The sequence below is a fragment of the Gymnoscopelus microlampas genome (genome assembly GCF_963454915.1).
Source record: "Gymnoscopelus microlampas genome assembly, chromosome: 6".
NCBI lineage: Eukaryota > Metazoa > Chordata > Actinopteri > Myctophiformes > Myctophidae > Gymnoscopelus > Gymnoscopelus microlampas.
Window position 1 is genome coordinate 50,856,451 of NC_139943.1, and position 20,717 is coordinate 50,877,167.

General features: G+C 42.4%; 1 protein-coding gene across 3 annotated transcripts in view; it reads left to right on the top strand.

The window, feature by feature from the left end:
- The first annotated feature begins 1,694 nt into the window (after window positions 1–1,694).
- Window positions 1,695–20,717, top strand: part of LOC311047313 (cingulin-like protein 1) — a 28,783-nt gene continuing 9,760 nt past the window's right edge. Inside the window, exons 1-16 of one of the 3 annotated variants that reach the window (XM_084059984.1) lie at window positions 1,695–1,787; window positions 3,140–3,203; window positions 4,084–4,581; window positions 5,549–5,719; window positions 6,768–7,012; window positions 7,909–8,030; window positions 8,998–9,049; window positions 9,337–9,432; window positions 10,764–10,912; window positions 11,027–11,168; window positions 12,434–12,646; window positions 13,471–13,677; window positions 13,801–13,905; window positions 14,000–14,152; window positions 15,197–15,367; window positions 17,784–17,936. In XM_084059984.1, the coding sequence (XP_083916110.1) occupies window positions 4,161–4,581; window positions 5,549–5,719; window positions 6,768–7,012; window positions 7,909–8,030; window positions 8,998–9,049; window positions 9,337–9,432; window positions 10,764–10,912; window positions 11,027–11,168; window positions 12,434–12,646; window positions 13,471–13,677; window positions 13,801–13,905; window positions 14,000–14,152; window positions 15,197–15,367; window positions 17,784–17,936 (2,400 nt within the window). In that variant the 5' untranslated portion in view covers window positions 1,695–1,787; window positions 3,140–3,203; window positions 4,084–4,160. Of the gene's footprint in view, window positions 1,788–3,096; window positions 3,204–4,083; window positions 4,582–5,548; window positions 5,720–6,767; window positions 7,013–7,908; window positions 8,031–8,997; window positions 9,050–9,336; window positions 9,433–10,763; window positions 10,913–11,026; window positions 11,169–12,433; window positions 12,647–13,470; window positions 13,678–13,800; window positions 13,906–13,999; window positions 14,153–15,196; window positions 15,368–17,783; window positions 17,937–20,717 lie in introns of all 3 variants that reach the window. The other 2 variants (XM_084059986.1, XM_084059985.1) reach the window with 2 other exon arrangements.

Consider the following 20,717-nt stretch of genomic DNA (forward strand, 5'->3'; position numbering starts at 1 on the left):
GAGACGATATATTCTAGTTTTAAACCTCTTTGCTTCAGTTTTAGTATTTACTCTGTAATATTTGAGTTTTTCTTTTTTTAAATAGAATGTTTTTTTGTTTGTTTTTTAAAGTTATGTAAGTTATGTTTTATACAAATATTGTACGTTTATGAACTCGGCTACTTGATTTGACACAGTTTGACTAAATGTAGGGTTATATTTTGTAGATGGTTCTTATCCTGAGCAATACAACAAGTCTTACAGAATGATGTCTTTACTGTTTAAACTCTGAATAATCATATAAATAACTCCTATCACTACAGTATTATTATGTGTACAGTTTAAGTAGCCTATAGGCATGTGTTAAAAATGCTGTTATATAAATGTCAATGGCAATAAATGTCTTTTCCATAAATCTGGTGTATTCTTTCTTTATTCTGCTGGGTAAAAATGGTGCAGAGAAATATAGCCTATAATAATAATAATAATAATGATAATAATAATAATAATAATAATAATAATAATAATAATCAGCTATTTGTATAGCATCTCTCAAAACATGTATAAAAAGTAATAGCTTTGCAATGCAAAATAAATAAAAGAATACAAAACAAAGACTTTAGCAACAGTATGGTCAAGAAGAAGATAGATAGACTATTAGTGTAGTTTGTCTGTTATATGTTATGTCTGAGAATAGACAGACAGACACACAGACAGACAGACAGACAGACAGACGTAGAATGCAATGTTTCCATTGATCAGATCTGTAGGGGGCGCAGTGGAGTAACTAAATAGTTATTCCATCCGGTGAAATATTTTCTTTTCTGTCCAAAAAGTGTATTTTAGACATGAGGTGAGGGGCTCAGAGTGTTGCCACTAAGGAAAGTAGGCTTTCATCATCATAGTACAGTCTTTGTTTTGGTGAGTAGAGAAAGGGTATGTTTTATTTGTATGTACAAAATAAAGCCAAAGTGGTTAATTTATGTTTTATAATATCATAATTTATATCTGAAAAGTAACTGGAGTAAAAGTACAACATTTGCCCTAGAAGTAAAAGTATAGGAAATCGGAAATACTCCAGTAAAGTACAAATACCTCAAAATTGTACTTAAGTACAGTATACATGAATACATGATCCAATGCTATACCTCCATCCATACAACATTAGTAGCCTTAGATCAAGACTATCATAGATGTATTTTTATCGATTTTGAAATGTTTTATCTCTACGAGAGTCTTAGCTCCTTCCCCCAAGTTTAGCTGGCTGAAATGTCACTAGCAATAGCAAAGCCCGTATTTCTCCAAACATGTACAAATGGAAAATATAAGGCGCTTACCCGCTTGCCTTAAATGTTAACTAGGTGTCCGGAGTATTTGTGTAATGTATTAATAAAGAAGTGTTTTAATCCCGTCTGGGAAGAACGCCCAAACTGGTGACATTCCAAGGTAAACTAGGGGGGGGGGGGGGTAGACTCTGGTAGATACGAAAGTAAAAGTCAGACTCGATAAAATACATCTAAGATTATCTTATATGTATTTTATCGAGTCTGATGGTCATCAAATCAAGACTATCTTAGTAAGATAGTCTTGATCGGATGACCATCAGTGACCTGTAGAGGGAGATGATGAGCTGAGAGTCACTTCATCATCTATTCATGTCTGAGTGTCTCTGACTGAGAGGAATGACACACGCACACGCACACGCGCACACATGCACACATGCACACACACAGACAGCTGTGTCTACTACAACCACCTGCAACACGCTCTGCTGTGGACAATTATACTTTATATTATTATTATTACTGGTAAGTGAATGACTTTTAACATGATTGTTCTGTTTAATTGTTATTTGCCCAAAAACTTTTCATCTGTGATGTGAAAGAGACTGTCTGTGATCTGATTAACTATGATCTACTGTCTATCTGTTCTCATTATAGTTATATTATCACTTTAGTATTTTCATATTCATGGTTTATTTCCTATAGAAGTTAGAACTATTTAAACAGTGTTTGTAAACTTAAAGCTAAATGTTTCCATTTGGAACAAACAGAAATAAGCTGATCATTGCTGTGGAAACCTTGTAAATCCAAAACTCTTCCTTTTCTATTATTATTTTAAAAACAATTTGAAATAGTGAAAATAGCCGATCTATAAGCTCACAACGCCTCGGAATGTGAGCTTGTAGATCTGCTATTGTCAGTAGCCTACTTTTGTTCGTATGATGAAGTAAGACATTAATTTGCGAGAAAACATAAAAAGTCTACATATGGAAATATGAGGTTTCTGCCTGATAGAGACAATACTCAAGTCGATAATCTATCATTCTCCACGTTATTGTCCTTATAGTGTATATATTAATATATTCATAGATAATCTACAAAATATTGTCCTTAGAGTGTATATACTAATATTCCTAGATAATCTACACATTATTGTCTTTATGAGTGGATATATTCATATATTCATCTAATGAGTGAATAATATATCCATTGAGGAGAAGCTCATTCAGGATCGTCTTTTAAAGTGTTCTATTGTGTTTTAGAACAATAGTGTTGTGTTTCTGCTCTGTTGTACCATGAAGTGGACACACTTACACTGTGTGTGTGTGTGTGTGTGTGTGTGTGTGTGTGTGTGTGTGTGTGTGTGTGTGTGTGTGCGCGTGTGTGCGCGTGTGTGTGTGTGTGTGTGTGTGTGTGTAAACAATAAGCAGGCTGTTATTAACAAACACAACAGTATAAAGTACACTGTCATCACTGTTAGTCTGTGACGTCATTCATGTATGTAAGGGGGGGGGGCGTGAGGTGTCATCCTCCACTGAGCACTGTTGTGTAAACACACACACACCTTAACCAACACACACACACACACACACACACACACACACACACACACACACACACACACACACACCGAGAAATAGCTGATCTACAAGCTCACACAGAGTCGCTATATGCGAGGAGTTGTGAGCTTGTAGATCGACTAAAAAACAATAGCCAGTTCTGTCTCATGAGTCCAGACAGTACTTATGGTTCTTTAAGTATATATTTAGATGTGTTATTGTGTGTAAAGTGGATTCATTGTCATTAACTTCATTCATACTGAATTTCTTCACAGGGTCTAAACTAACTCATCTGTCCTTCCATGGTGTTCATTATAGAATCTAGTTGGACTCAACACTAACATCTAACTGATTTAAACCATTATGGACACACTGTTTACATGTAAGTATGCTTTAATTAACCTACAAGCTATTACTGACCACTCATACTGTAAACCTTTAAATTAATGAATGAATTCAACATCATTCTGTCTGTCTGTCTGTCTGTCTGTCTCTCTGTCACACACTGAGATCTTCTGTTAACTCTCTAGCACATGCGTCTTCAACAGGGGGTCCGGGACCCCTGGGGGTCCTCAGAGTTACTATACAGGGGGGGACTATGTATTTTTTACATTAACCACTTGAACCCTATATACATATAGCATCCCTATTCTGAGGAGAACTTTAGCCTAAAATAGCAAATCTACAAGCTCATAACCAAAGCTCACAGGCAGAAAGTACATTTCAGTTACATTTCAATTACATTCAGCGGATCAGCAGGGATCGCGCCGCGGTCATTATTGTTTTGTCCTCCTGCGCCTAGTAGGGAAAAAAACTCACCGCAATCCAGCTCTTGCCGCCCGCGTGCGTGTGCACAAACGAGCACGAGAATTTCCCAAATAATCGCCCGCCTCTCATTGAAAATGAATTACATAGGCGCGTCGGCCGCTCCCCGTCTGGAACGACCCTTAGTCATCTAGGTGAGTTGAGCAGAAAGTGTTTTTTTTGTTCTGTCTCTCTTGAAAACCTTCAAAATATGAGTTAGTCAATTATGCTACGAGGCTAACGATTTACACAACACAGATGATGACTTAACTTGATTTAAACCCTTTTGCTCTTTGGGGAGCATAGGTCATTTACAGTATGAATTTCCTCCAGCTAGTTCGGTGTTGGGCGATCTTCTCTGCTTCTAGTTGCTGTCAAACAAGTCTAAAGATATCTATGAAATCTATGGCAAAGTTTAATCTGTAACGTAATGTTATACGGCTTCATCTCTCTCTCAGCTTTATGGGTCCTTGGACTGAAAAACGTTGAAGACCCCTGAAGACCCCTGAAGACCCTCTAGAGATCCAGAGCCAGAATGAGCGTGTCTCCAGACTCCAGGCTCCAGAGAGGCTCGGCTCCCAACGGGAACCCCGACAACGGGTTTGGGGTCAAGGTTCAGGTCCAGGGGATCAGAGGTCACTCCTTCGTGGTCATGAACAACGGCGGGCAGCAGGACCACAGGGACTGGCCGGTGGGCCGGTCAGCGGACGGAGAAGAAAAAGAAGACTACCCGTGTGAGTTCCATTTCCAGAGACACCCGGAGATCCTCAGACCATACGACCCACAGAACAACAACCTCAAGGTCCTGGTCTCAGATCCAAAGCCTGATCCTCCGTCTGACACGGAGCAGCCTGGCAGAGAGACCAGAACCAGAACCTGTCTGCCTGGACCGGGACGGGGGGCGGAGAGTGAGAGCCAGAATGAACTGGTTTCAGGTGGATCAACCCCAGCTTCAGGTGTGGACCGAGCTTATAAGAGTTTTGGACTTTTCAGTTTAGTTTAAGTTTGTTTTGAATAAAACTAATTCAGTTTTAATTAGTTTCTTGAGCGGATTTGCTAGTTTTTATTAGTTTTAATTTTTAAAAATGCTAATAGTTTTAGTTTTTATTAGTTTTCGTTTTTTTATACTTTGGGTTATTTGTCAGGTGCAGGATTGAAAAGGTAAGTATTGTGTAATAAAAACTTACTACAAAAGATAGAATTTAAAATGTATTCAGTTACAGATGAACCACCAACCATCCACAAACCAAAACTAAGGGCATTTTGTCTATAATTTCGGTTTGTTTTAGTTAGTTTTGTAAACACACAATACAGTTTCAGTTAGTTATGGTTAATTTATTTTATTGTAGTTTTTATTTAGTAAAACCCCCCATTCTTACAGTCTTTGGATCCATGCTAGCGACTGACCAAGATATTATGGTTACTAATGCAGACATAACATGTTAGATTTTTGTACAGAATGTTATTCAGCATGTTGCTCAGACACATAGGTTCATTGTTTACCTAGAATCCTGTCTTTGAGGCCGTGGGCGACACTGTTCTCTCCTTCTCACTGCACTTATGTGAATATTTACCTTGTTTATTGACTAGAGTTCATTACTCTGCGTATTCCAATTTCACACTAGTAATTGTCTCTGGTTAAGAGAGTCTGCTAAATGCCTACATTGCAGTGGTGTAAAGTAACTAAGTACATGTACAAATTGTCGCATTGTGAGCTTGTAGATCTGTTATTTTCAAAAGATATTTCATACATTTTGAACTTGTGAAATGGGACATTCTGCACAATGAGTACTTTTACTTTCAGTACTTTAAGTATATTTTGATGCCGATATTTTGGTACTTTCACTCAAGTGCAAGTTTTATTTAAGTAAGAAATGTGAGTACTTTTACCACCACTGCTACATTGTAAATGTTGTCTTGTAGATGCAGCGACCCCCCCAGCCCGGTCTCCAAACTCTGTGGACACAGACTCCATCCCATCGGTGGGGAGGCTGATAGACCGGTTCAGCTGTAGACAGCAGAACGGGAGGCGAGGAGGAGCCAGGAGCAGCATGGACCAGGAGGAGAGGAGGAGGAGGTCCCGCAGTGTGGAAGGTAGGGGTTAGGGATGAAGACCATAACTGTTATTATCCTGATTTAAAAAAAACACAGATTTTAATTTATGGTGAAATTGTCCTCCTTTAGCCTGACACTCAGCCTTTCATTTGGTTTCACTCCATCATACTGGATTAACCAGTATGAACCAGTATGTATGATTCATACTGGATTAACCCGATTCGGGCCGGCCCGCCGGTTAGATTTTAAACAACATTTTAACTAAATCTTTGCTTCTGGAGGTCCCTGGAACAAAAATATACATTTGAAGATTTGCACACATTTTCACGATTCTTCGAAAATAGCAGATCTACAAGCCAAAAAAGCACAGCAGGAGGTTTCAGATAAGTTCACACATGTAGCATGCGACAGGAGAATGTCTGTTTCAGATGCGTTCACACATGTAGCATGCAACAGGAGAATGTCTGCTTCAGATGCGTTCACACATGAAGGTAAATACTCTGTTTGATGAGGCGAGGGGGCATAGTCTGGGTAGCAGACGGTACACTAGCACACTCAGCCTTTCATTTGGTTTCACTCCATCATACTGGAATGGATTAACCAGTATGAACCAGTATGTATGATTCATACTGGATTAACCCGATTCGGGCCGGCCCGCCGGTTAGATTTTCAACCGAGAAAACGTCTACAGCGTCACCAGACCCTGAATGAGAGGCTATACTTTTTGGAATTCTCTGTCTGTGCCATAGAGGTATAATATAACTAGAGGGCGGATTGCCCCACCCCCAGCTATCATTTCAATGAACGTGCTCAGTGGCATTTTGAAGCACCCGGAAGCCTGCCAGAAGTAGAATTATTGACTCGTTTTTGGACACACCATAGAGTTATGAGCATGCGCACTAGTGTCCTTTTTGCGTCCTACAGCAGCCCGGTTGCCAAGGAATGAACGCGAGATATTTATTAAATACACTCGAGATGCCTATTTATATGTAAATGCATATATATTTATGTATAATATGTTTATATTTATATATATAAAAATCTCTCAGTATGTTTTGCTCGTGCATGTATTTCTCCCCGCCTGCAGTTCCAGCTTTGGCCACTGGGGTGGCGGCCTCAATGTTTCTCAGCAACTCTGGGGGCTTGGTCTGTGCACCCGGACCGGCCAGGACACCCGGACCGGCCAGGACACCCAGGCTGACCAGGGTTCGCTTCGCCAGCGGAGATTCCTCCTCTGAGGGAAACGGCCGTGAGGAGAAGAAGCTGGTCAACGGTCTGTCCAGATCAACCTCCACCATCCACACCCGGGACGCTGATGAGAGAGACACACAGGTAAACACACAGAGGTAAACAGACACACAGGTAAACACACAGACAGGTAAACAGACACACAGGTAAACTTAATGAGAGAGACACACAGCAGGTAAACAGACACACAGGTAAACAGACACATGTAAACAGACACACAGGTAAACAGACATACATGTAAACAGACACACAGGTAAACAGACACACAGGTAAACAGACACATGTAAACAGACACACAGGTAAACAGACATACATGTAAACAGACACACAGGTAAACAGACACACAGGTAAACATACACATGTAAACAGACACACAGGTAAACAGACACATGTAAACAGACACACAGGTAAACAGACATACATGTAAACAGACACACAGGTAAACAGACATACAGGTAAACAGACACACAGGTAAACAGACACACAGGTAAACAGACACAAAGGTATAACAGAGGGACACACAGGTAAACAGAGCAGACAGACAGGTAAACAGACACACAGGTAAACAGAATGATGAGAGAGACACAAAAACAGTTGGACCTGAAACGCTGTTCATTTAGTCGACTTAAACTATTACGAAAAATATTGGTCAACTACCCTTTTTCACTGACCGAAAACTAAGCTGAGATGAGATCCAGTAGAACTAAGACTAGTGGAGAAGAGATCCAGTAGGACTAAGCCTAGTGTAGAAGAGATCCAGTAGGACTAAGACTAGTGGAGAAGAGATCCAGTAGGACTAAGCCTAGTGGAGAAGAGATCCAGTAGGACTAAGCCTAGTGGAGAAGAGATCCAGTAGGACTAAGACTAGTGGAGAAGAGATCCAGTAGGACTAAGACTAGTGGAGAAGAGATCCAGTAGAACTAAGATTTATTTTAGAAGGTGTCTTGTACAGTATTTATGCTGTTATGTTCCTTAACCAGGTGACTCCCGATCTTCTGAAAGGACAGAAGGAGATCTCAGTGGATCTCAGTGGCTCTCAGATCTCAGTGGAGCCAGAAGGAGACGCAGTGAAGCAGAACCACTTCCCTCTGCCGCAGGAAGGGTCAGTAGTCTGTCAGCTCTGTTTTCAGCTTCATCTGAACCAACATCCATCTGTGTCATTTTTTATTTTAGCTGTAACCATTATTTTATACTCTGTGCCGTGCTACGAGCTTGTAGATCTGCTATTTTTGAAAAATCTTGAACATTTGTGCAAATCTTTGAATACATATATTTTTTAAACAACATTTTAACTAAATCTTTGCTTCTGGAGGTCCCTGGAACAAAAATATACATTTGGAGATTTGCACACATTTTCAAGATTTTTCGAAAATAGCAGATCTACAAGCCAAAAAAGCGCAGCAGGAGGTTTCAGATGCGTTCACATGTAGCATGCGACAGGAGAATGTCTGTTTCAGATGCGTTCACACATGTAGCATGCAACAGGAGAATGTCTGCTTCAGATGCGTTCACACATGAAGGTAAATACTCTGTTTGATGAGGCGAGGGGGCATAGTCTGGGTAGCAGACGGTAGACGCACACATTAGCTACTCCCAGTTAAATATAACCCAGGCACAGCCTGAGGGAGATGCGAGGATCGAATGCAATATTTGTACAGCCAAGTGCGCACCGAGGGAAGTGTCAGCGCTGAATGTAAATTCACCGGACATTCACTGCGGACATTCACGCGTAGATCGGCTTGAGCCAAATCGTACATTACCCAGACTTAAAGGACGACTTCACCACTTTTCAACATATCTTCATATAATAGGTCCTCACTGTACCATTTTATCATGAGCGTTAGTGAGGACCTATTATATGAAGATATGTTGAAAAGTGGTGAAGTCGTCCTTTAAGTCAAGGGTCGTGCCCGCATAAAATCCGTTGCATGTCCGATCCTACTGAGCCGGTTTGAACTCTGGAAAACTTCCATAATACAGTGCATGTCTGAAAGTGGCTACAATCACATATGAATACAATAATGTAAATGGTACATATTGACTTTGTGTTATTGTTGTTGCTTCTTCAGGAAGGACGATAACGGGGGCACCACCCACATGACAGATCACACCATTAGCAAGGTAAAGTGGAGGCCTGCAGAGTAACTGTTTCTCTGTAGGGTCCGGGTCCCCAGGGGTCCTTGAGGGGGTCCCCAGCAAAATGAGGAACACTTTGACTTTTTTTTATGTTATATCTTCGGCTGTTTGGAAGTATAGCCAATCTACAAGCTTTTCTACACCGCTTTGCCATTTGGAAAATTTGGAATGATTTTTTTTTTGGGGGGGGGGGGGGGTACACTCTCAGAGTTACAGACTTGTAAGGGATAAAACATGTAATACATTTAATAAATATCGTGTTGTTTCTCCAGGATCATTCTGCTGTAGTGAAGGCTTTACAGAACAAAGCAGCAGCGCTGGAGAAACAAGTGTCTGTTTTAAAGAACAAACTGGACACTGAGACTAAGGTACAGTTTATCATTCAAAATCAATATATCTGACTGCGTGTCTATGTACATATCGTCTCTTATCTCCATGTTCTAACTTTTTGTGTTTTTTCATAAAGTATTGCCCTACTTGATCATACTACAGCGTCACACACAAGTATTAAATGATTATTTGGTTAGATGATCTATCTTTTTTTTTTCTTCCGCACTCTTTTCTTCTTACCTTTCCTGAAAACGACAAATAATGAAACTTGTACTAAGAGCAATCTGACCCACCTGTTGACAGATTTACACCTGCCTGTTAAACCTGTGATGTGATTCATGGAAGCCCCTCATATTCATTCACTTCTTTCTCTCGTCTAATTCTGTCCTTTTCGGTTTGATCTTCTTGCCGTTGTGAAGCATTGCCTGTGTTCTGTGTTCATCTCTGTGTCTCAGAATGAGAAGACGTTAGCTAAGGCCTGTTCTCTGTTCTATGATCAAGGCTTACACCCCTGCCTGACCACTTCGGTCTGCCGCCTCGGGCCGACTGGTTTCCCTGGCCCTCAGTGGTCCTTCTGGCCGATCTACGCGGTCACAGCTTTTCTCTGTTCTGGCCCCACAGTGGTGGAATGAACTCCCCACTGATGTCAGGACAGCAGAGTCACTGCCCATAATTCTTCAGGAAACACTACCCTGACCCTTCCTCTTAGCCTGGCCTACTTGTTGTCAATTATTTGTGCGAGCTCTTATTTTATTGGATCTTGTTTATTCGATACACTTATTTGTTATAGCTCTTGCTCATTTGATTTTCCTATTTGTCTCATCTGTTTAAGAAAGTAGGTATAGCTGATATATATTGCACTTTTACCTTAGCGCTAGGTATACTCTTAGTTTCTTTTTTTTAGAAAAGAATGCACTTAAGACTTCCGGTGATTAGTAGTTTCCTTGCCTACCTATGTTGAATGCACTTATTGTAAGTCGAGTTGGATAAAAGCGTCTGCTAAATGATGTAATGTAATAACAAGTAAGACGCGCGAACGCTGGAAGCGAACGCAGCTCGAAAATATTGTATATTTACAGACTTTGTGTGTGTGTGTGTGTGTGTGTGTGTGTGTGTGTGTGTGTGTGTGTGTGTGTGTGTGTGTGTGTGTGTTTTGACTGTAGCTGCACTCTGGCGCACTCTGTTGGCCGCACCCAGGCAGTGCACTGCACACAGACAGTGCACTGCACACAGACAGACAGACAGAGAGATACACACACACACAAGCCGAGCAGACTTTCATAGTAAGCTCCACTTGGGCGGAGGCGCGCCTTCGCCTCCTTCCGCGTTCGCAATAATGTAATGTTCTCTGTGTTTATCTGTGTCTCAGAATGAGAAGATGTTAGCTAAGGCATGTGAGAAGGCCAGAACGCAGAAGAACATCCTTCAGGAGCAGTTGGCCAAACACCAGGAAGAGATCTGTAAACTCAGGACCAGACTGTCTGGAATGGAGGCAGAGCTGCAGTCAACCAAGGACAAGTAGGTTGATCATAGGTTCTGGGGGGGGGGGTCCAGGGGGTTATTATTATTATTATTATTATTATTGTTACGGTTATTGTTATTGGTATTAGTATTATTATTATTCTATATTAGGCTGGTCCAGGTGGCAGCAGAGAGAGACAGATCCAGGTTGGAGATGAAGGACCTTCAACAGCAGCTCTCTGACATGCATGATGAGCTGGACCAGGCCAAAGAAATGCAGCTCATCAACACAGAGAAAGAAACCCTTCTCAAGGTCTGGACATTGATTCATTATCATTCATTATTAATGATTATCATCCTTATTATCATTATTGATTGATTGATTGATTGATTGATTGATTGATTGATTGATTGATTGATTGATTGCATATTGTATTAGACAGAAATGTAAAAAATAGCATGAGTACAGTCAAACACTTTGTCTAAAAGGATCATGCCAAAAAAGTCCTTCCGGTCTTGTTTCCATTGGGGTCCTAGGTATCCAATTTATAGACATACAAACTAACACCAAAACATTCAATATCATCACAGTATAATACATAAATAAATAAATAAATAAAAAACACTATGTACAGACTGAGTAGAATGAAGGGGGGGGGGGGGGGGTCACCTGTCTATTGGAGAAGTGGTACTACCTCCCCCTTTGGCCTTCTGAAAGGTGCATTTTCAGGGCTGTTTTAAAGGAAGCCGGCGATCTACATTTTTGAGGGCTGGGGTCAGGTTATTCCACACCTGGGTGGCAGTGCTGTAGAAGGAGAATTTGCCCATGTTTGTTTTATAGGTGGGTGATACCAGATCGTTGTTAACGCTCCCTCTAGTATTGTGACTATGGGTGTCGCTAACTTTTTGGTGCTATTTAGTCAGATGTGGGGGTATTGAGGGCATTGAGGGCAAATTTGCGTTGACCATTTTGAAGACCAATCCCATTTTTAGTTGTTTAACCCGGTATTCTACCCTGAGCCATCCTAGGCTAGCAAAATTAGTGGGGAAAAGGTGGGTCTAGGATCCGTCCGAGAAGCAGTTGAATCAGTTTGTTTTGGGAGGTTTGGAGCTTAGTCTTCAGTGACATTGAGATGTTGGAGTACCAGGAGGTGAAAGCATAGTCAAAAAGAGGCTGAATCAGGGCTCCTGAAAGGGTCCTCCTGATGAGTGTGATTCATGAATATTCAGAAGAATGTTCATGAATCAATGAACCATAAATAAGACCATAAAAACCATAAAACGTCAGGTGTTGGTGCAGGACATGACCAGTGTTTGGGAGAACATAATAGAATACTTTGATTGGCAGTGAATGTGGCAGTAATCATGTAACGTAACATGTTACTTTTAAAAGTAACGTTACCCAACACTGGACATAATCATTACTACAGTGTGTGTGTGTAGGACATGACTCATTACTACAGTGTGTGTGTGTGTGTGTGTGTGTGTGTGTGTGTGTGTGTGTGTGTGTGTGTGTGTGTGTGTGTGTGTGTGTGTGTGTGCACGCACGTGCGTGCGTGCGTGCGTGCCTGCGTGTAGGACATGACTCAGCTCCGGTCGGAGTGGGAGGAGCTCCTGCAGGTTCAGGAGGAGCAGGAGGAGGTGCTACGCCGGAGGGAGAGGGAGCTGAACGCCCTGAAGGGGGCGCTGCAGGACGAGGTGGACAGCCACCACAAAGACATGGATCTCCTCAGAGAGGACTTCCTGCAGAAGATCCAGGTTCTGCAGAGAGACGGCCAGCAGGCTCAGGAGGTAAAGTTACAGCTGTTCAGTAGTATTATTACAGTGTCACCAGAGCCCTGTTATGGACGTAGGCTTTTATTTACATTATGTAATCGTGGAAGATTCTGCCAACAGTAGAATCTGTCACTACTGCCTCAAACATGTAATGTTGTTGGTAGGTGTTACGACCCGGCCTAGGGCACCCTATTCGGATGCTATCAATGCATTGAATGGGAGATTATCACGTTTTACCAGACCATTGAATGGGCGAAGTAGAAGACATACTGACCTACCCGTGATTTATCAGACCATTCATTGGGTGTAATCAAGACATACTGACCTACCGACGGTGATGACTTAAAAAAGTTCAGTTTTGGTTTCGGACCATGACGGAGGGCGGCGCGCAGTCAAATGCATTATATTATTATATTAAATACATTATGTTATCATCACTTTACCCAAATACGTTATATTATATTAAATACATTATATTATCATCACATTACCCAGATACAGCTCAAGTGGAGTTAGGTTTTTGACCATTAATGTGAGACTTGGTCATTCTAATAAATGATGGACAAAACAACTCTCTCCACAAGTTGGAGTTAGGTGGTTTGACTGACAGTTTGAGGATCCAATGGAGTTTATTGGTTTAATATTTGTAAAAACCCTTACACAGATGTAAAGGGTGTTCAATAGCACTGATTTATAAACGTTATAAACGAAATGGTTTCTGCCCGATAGCGACGATATACAGTATTGTAGATCTTTTTATGTTCTCTTTGACATGCTCATTTAATGTTATTTTTTCCTCTGTGTGTGTGTGTGCGTGCACGCGCGTGCGTGTGTGTTAGAGGGTGGCTGTGCTGGGTCAGCAGAAGGCTCAGATGGAGGAGCAGAAAGCTGCAGCAGACACACAGCTGGGGGTCCTGAACCAGGAGAGAGAGACGCTGAGGAGACGGGCATCACATCTGGAGGAGCGGGTGGAGGAACTCAACCACTGCATACACAAGTCCAAAGCCCTGGAGAAACATCTGGAGCAGAGAGCCAACCAGCTGGAGGTATAGTGTTCATGTGGTCCACAAAAACTATGTTGATCGACTTCTGGAGAAATGTGTTGTGTGGTATTTTGTGTCCTTATGGATAAATGTGTCATGTTGTGTTATGTGGTATTTTGTGTCCAGGTGGAGAAGCAACAGGTTGAAGAGACACTGGTGGAGGTGAGGAGGAAAGAGGATGAAGTCTGTCTGTCCAACCAAACCCTGGCTGTCCACCTGGAGAACGTTCAGGTAGGACTGGTCACTGAATATTATATTCATTCATATATTGACTAGTGGTATATGTATATACTGTTGATTGACAGGTGAGCATATTGATCGACAGGGTCAGCTGACCAAACTGAAGCATGAGCATGGAGATCTGAAGGTCAAACTGAAGGAACAGAAGAGCCAATCAGATGATCTGTGGAAAACCAAGAGTGACCTGGATGAAGAGAAGAAGAGACTGGACCGAACCGTTGACCTTCTGCAACGCAAGGTGAGAGAGAGACATCTGCAACGCATGGTGTGTGTGTGAGAGAGAGAGAGAGAGAGAGAGAGAGAGTCCATTGTTTCTCACAAACTTCAACTCCTAAACTCTGCCCTTTGACCTCTCCCCTCCCTGCCCATCCCTCCATTCCATGGCTGCTTCCCAACACTGTTACAGAGCGCCCACGTTTCTCCCACTTACATCCTTTCCTTTTTAAATGTTTAAGAGAAATGTAGCGTCTGTTTGTGATTTCAACACAACACAGTCTTCACCATTACATTCACACTGATACAAACTCCATGTATACACACTATTCATTCATAAGTCATTAATTATTACATGAGTTACTTTACTTATTGAGTCATAGAGTTTGTCACTAGAGTTAAACCTGCTCTGTGAAGGCTGCGATAGAACAGTCTCGCACGTGCACACACGGGATAGTTCCACCCCAAAATGACTTTTTTTCCTATGGATTAGTCTCCCCATGGAGACTTGAATTCATGGAGATGTGTTAGTTTTTGTCTCATTTATGAGCCAATCATTTCATGACTGGCGGTGGTTCCGGTAGGAGACACAAAGAGTCAACTTTGAGTCTCCTACCGGATACATTAGCATCTTTCTGCCGGTCATCAAATTATTGGCAACAAAAACAAAAAATAAATAAATTCAAGGCTTCATGGTGTGTGTGTAATTGATAGAAAATAAGTATTTCTTTGGGTGAACTAACCCTTTAAGATAAATGTTTCCAATTGGAACAAACATAAATAGCCTTAGGCTACCCCAGTTGATAATCCAGCTACACAGTATCCTTGTCCTTGTGTGTGAATTAATTATATTCATTGAGGAGAGGGAGCTCATTCAGGATTGTCTTTTAAAGTGTTCTATTGTGTGCAGAACAATAGTGTGTTGTGTTTCTGCTCAGTTGTACCATGAAGTGGACACACACTGTGTGTGTGTGTGTGTGTGTGTGTGTGTGTGTGTGTGTGTGTGTGTGTGTGTGTGTGTGTGTGTGTGTGTGTGTGTGTGTGTGTGTGTGTGTGTGTGTGTGTGTAGATGACCAGTATGATGCAGGAGTGTGAGGTTTCCACAGACAGACTCCAGAGGCAGATAGAAGAGTCCAGGGACGTCCACCAGAGGGCGCTGGCTGAACTCACTGCTCAGCTGCAGGAGAAGGGAGTGGAGCTGGAGAGAGCCAGACAGGCTGTTAAAACACTGCATGAAGAGGTCTATACATCCATACCATAATACTATAGACGTAATTATAACTAGAAAAAGTGCTCCTCGGAGCACAACTCTCCGCTGTTGGGAATGTTGGGAATGTTCTATCTGTATAAGTGTCCTATCCGTCCTGTCTGTATAAGTGTCCTATCCCTCCTGTCTGTATAAGTGTCCTATCCGTCCTGTCTATGTAAGTGTCCTATCCGTCCTGTCTGTGTAAGTGTCCTATCCGTCCTGTCTGTGTAAGTGTCCTATCCAATTGTTACAGTATCCGCCATTTCTCAACCATTTCGTGATTGTTCCTGTCTTACCTCACTCTTACCAGACTTGTGTTGGGAATGTTCTAATTCTTATGTTCTAACTGTCCTATCCATCCTGTCTGTATAAGTGTCCGATCCGTCCTGTCTGTATAAGTGTCCTATCCGTCTGTATAAGTGTCCTATCCGTCTTGTCTGTATAAGTGTCCTATCCGTCCTGTCTATGTAAGTGTCCTATCCCTCCTGTCTGTGTAAGTGTCCTATCCCTCCTGTCTGTATAAGTGTCCTATCCGTCCTGTCTGTATACTGTAGGTGTCCTATCCGTCCTGTCTGTATACTGTAAGTGTCCTATCCGTCCTGTCTGTGTAAGTGTCATATCCCTCCTGTCTATGTAAGTGTCCTATCCGTCCTGTCTGTGTAAGTGTTCTATCCGTCCTGTCTGTATAAGTGTCCTATCCGTCCTGTCTGTATAAGTGTCCTATCCGTCCTGTCTGTATAAGTGTCCTATCCGTCCTGTCTGTATAAGTGTCCTATCCGTCCTGTCTGTCTATATAAGTGTCCTATCTGTCCTATCTGCCAATTATGTATCAGCCATGCAGCCATTTCGTGATGGTTCCTGTCTTACCTCACTTTGACAGTGGCAATGACACTGTCAAAGTGATGCCATGTATTTATACAGTATTTCACCGTATTGTCACGTGTCACGTGAGGCTTGACCAATCGGTGTGTCATATTTAGAAAGTGAAAACAAAACTCTCCTGCGGAGAGTAATAACTAGAAAGTACTGTTCCTGAAGAAACAGTGTGGGATCGCTAAGAATGTTGATAGTATCACACTAGAAAGTCTGTTCCTGATTAATTCTGTCTTACCTATTTATATTACATATTGTGATGTCACGTGAAGCTTGACCAATCCGAAAACGGGCAGAATAATAGGGAGAGAAGGGAGTGGAGCTGGAGAAAGCCAGACAGACTGTTAAAACACAGCATGAAGAGTTCATGAATACATACCATAGGCCTAATACTATACACACACTAATAATAATAATAAGGGTAATAATAATAATAATAATAATACCCCAACTAATTGAGTTAACATAGCATCACTATCAGTTTAACCACTTTAACCCTATATATACAGGTATATAGGCTACTTGAAATATAGCTTACATTGCGTTGCAATGCGGAAAACTAAAACTGTAACGTTAAAAGTAATAAAGACAAACAAAAACTAAGCCTTTAAACAAAATAATAAACTAAACTAAATCAGTAAACCCACATTAAAAACGATTTCAATCCAACCGAAGTCTGAAACAATAAGTCAAAACGAATATAAAAACTGTTCAACTTTGCTAATGTTGCTGTGCTTGGCGGTGTGTTGCGTTAAACTATGCTAACGTTGCTGTGCTTGGTGGTGTGTTGCGTTAAACTATGCTAACGTTGCTGTTTTTGACAGTGTGTTGCGTTAAACTATGCTAACGATGCTGTGATTGGCGTTGTGTTGTATTAAACTATGCTAATGTTGCTGAGCTTGACGGTGTGTTGCGTTAAACTATGCTAACGTTGCTGTGTTTGACAGTGTGTTGTGTTAAACTATGCTAACAATGCTGTGCTTGACGGTGTGTTGTATTAAACCATGCTAACGTTGCTGTGCTTGGCGGTGTGTTGCGTTTAACTATGCTAACATTGCTGTGCTTGGCGGTGTGTTGTATTAAACTATGCTAACATAGCTATGTTTGACGGTGTGTTGCGTTAAACTATGCTAACGATGCTGTGATTGGCGGTGTGTTGTATTAAACTATGCTAACGTTGCTGTGCTTGGCGGTGTGTTGCGTTAAACTATGCTAACGTTGCTGTACTTTGCTGTGTGTTGTGTTAAACTATGCTAACGTTGCTGTGCTTGACTGTGTGTTGTGTTAAACTATGCTAACGATGCTGTGCTTGATGGTGTGTTGCATTAAACTATACTAACGATGCTGTACTTGGCTGTGTGTTGTTTTAAACTATGCTGATGATGCTATGCTTGACGGTGTGTTGTATTAAACTATGCTAACGTTGCTGTGCTTGCCGGTGTGTTGCGTTAAACTATGCTAACGTTGCTGTGCTTGGCGGTGTGTTGCGTGAAACTATGCTAACGATGCTGAGCTTGACTTGTGTGTTGTGCAGCTGTTTCCTGTGGAGGCGGACCTCCAGAGGTGTCGCAGGGAGTCGCAGGAGGCGCGGCTTAGGAGCAGAGAGCTGGAGGAGAGGCTGCAGGAGCTGGAGGACAAGAGCTCCTCCCAGCTGGACGAGAGGGACAGGAAGGTCAAACTCCTGGAGGTAATTGAACGTGTTAAAAATGAAAGGTAGACATGTTGAAAATATATAGATAAACATGTTGAAACTATACACTTTACAATTAAACCTGTTTAATCCCACAGCTTCACCCAGCTGAGTGCTGCTCACAGAGGAGTACAGGGGCCAGGGGGGGGGGGCAGTTCCTCCTTTGAGTTTCTGTTGACACAACAAACACAGTGTTCTGTGTTTACCGTAGAAGTGGTCAGACCAGTCTGAACGTACTAGTCTTAAAGTACTTATACCTTAAAGTACTCATGTGTTAATTTACTCGTGTCCTCATGCCAACAAAAGCTGCATTACCAGGTGACTGGTGACTCAACAGTTACACTGACCAGTGGAGGAAGAAGTACTCATTTGTTTAAGTAAAAGTACAAGGTAGAAATAGGTCGCATCGCAAGCTGTTGTCAGTGTAAGCGACGTGGGTGTGGGTGCAGAATAGATTCAGTTCAACACGGTAATAGGTTCTTCTCAATCACTTTTACTAAAGTCTCTCGAGCCAAACAGTACAGTCAAGACGTAAACATTGAATGAATGGAATCCCCCCGGTCGCGCTCTCTCTCTCTCTTCTTCTCTCCTTCCCTCTCTCGCTTTTCCCCACAGCGCCCCCAGCGGAAACTCACATCACTGAACAGTGGTTATTTCTTATAACCTAACAATACTCCATGGCTGCATTTCACTCTTACATATCTTCCCCCCCTTACAAAAGAAGCGTCCCGCTTCAAACAGCCAAAAACAAACTGAAAGTGTGACTATAATAAACAGCATGCACATGTCACCACATAAGGATACATCACAAATAATAATAGCATACAATGTCTTTTTTTTTTTTTTTTTTTTTTTTTTTTAACAATACAGTGTTCTTTCTTTTCTTTTTCTTTTTTTCAGTCAATAACAGGCTCTCACAGTCCCCCTTGAATTATTTTGTGTGTCTTTTTAGTCGACTGTTCAATGGTCCAAGCGAGAGCAACAATTCAGTCATCATGCATGTACCGCACTGGAGGACGCACACAACGACCTGTCCTGGTCCGTACGCATGGTAAAGGTTGAACTACAGGGGCTGGCTCACTTAAATGTCCACCAGCAGCAGTGCCTCCCCCCTGTGGTGGGAGATTTGCAGGACTTTGAGGCGGAGGGTTAACATGTGACTGAGCCCCAATCGAAGGTACAGAACACCCATTTGTGGCTACTGGGCATTGGTACACATTAGGCCTGGAGCCAGAGAGTGCAGTAAGTGGCGGGGGACCTGAGCAGTATGCTGGAGCAGCCATAGTAACAGACGGGGGCGGAAGCTGTCCAGCTGACCAGGCAGAGCGATAGGGTTTAAGGCGATTGTAGTGGATGATCTTAGGTTTAGCTCTTGGGTCTCGTTGATCTAAGAGTTCATAGTCCACTCCGACGTCACCTGTGCCTGAATCCATCCTTTTTAGCACTTTGAAAGGGCCAGCCCACTTTGGTGCCAGTTTGCACCTAGAAAGGGCAGGAAGGTCAACCCACACTAAATCACCCGGTTCATAGGCTGTGTGTCTCATCCGATGATCATGGTAGTGCTTTTGTTGTGCACCTGCTGCCTCAATGTTTTGAGCAACAGAATGAAAAGCAGCACACAGTCTCTGTGCTACTGAAGTGGCATATTCACCTGGAGTGCCTGGAGTGGAACGTGCAACACCTGGGGAACCCCCAAGTAGGAGATCAACAGGTAGACGGGCCTCTCTACCATGGGCCAGAAAGAAAGGGGTGTGTTTGGTGGAGGAGTGCACTGTTGTGTTGTAGGCAAATTCAACCTGTCGTATGAAATCATCCCATTCACCTCCTTTGGTGTACAAGATCTTTGCCAACTGGTCTTTCAGTGTTCTGTTATGCCTTTCCACCATGCCATCGCACTCAGGATGATAAGCAGTAGTCCTTGTTTTAAGTATGCCCAGGCTGGAGCATAGGCCCTTGACAAGGTCCGATTCAAACTGGCGGCCTTGGTCTGTGTGCAAACCCTCAAACACACCATGACAGTTAATGTAGTCCTCAAACAGACATTTAGCCACAGTGGTCGCTCGTTGATCAGGAAGTGCATACAAGTTGACATATTTCGTGAAATAGTCCATTACAACAAGTACATAGCGATTACCACGGCTTGTGAGTGGCAGTTCTGTCAGGTCCGCCCCAATTTTCTCAAACGGCCTGGATGTCACTATATTTTGCATAGGGGCTTGTCGGTGTGGTGTTGGTGGACGGCGTGCTTCACAAGCAGTGCATTCGAGACACCACTGAGTTACGTCACGTGCCATGTGAGGCCAAAAACATCTGATTTGAGCCCCTTGTAATGTCTTTTGAGCACTGAAGTGGCCAGAGAGTGGATGACCATGTAAAGAGTTAAACACCTCCTTCTGCAAGCTACTGGGGACTACAGTCTGTAAAACAAGGTCACCGGGTGGAGGTCTGATTGTTCGATATAAGAGGTCACCGACAAGGGTGATTTTAGGGAACTCTCTCCAGTACTGTCTCAATACAGGTGAAGCTGTCTTAATGCCCGAGAATGGCGGCCTCTGACCAACCAACACCCAGTTTTTGACAATTTGCAACTCAGGATCAGCTTGTTGAGCTCGGATCAAGTACTCCCTGTCCATAGTTAGTGAATTGTCCATAGTCACAGCTGCAAAATCAGGTAAGGGAGACTGCGTGTGAGATATCAAGGGTGTAGCAGCCAAAGTAGTGGGTGCAGTCTCTGAGCAGAGCGCCAGCTCCTTAGATGAGGTGCATATGACCGACTCC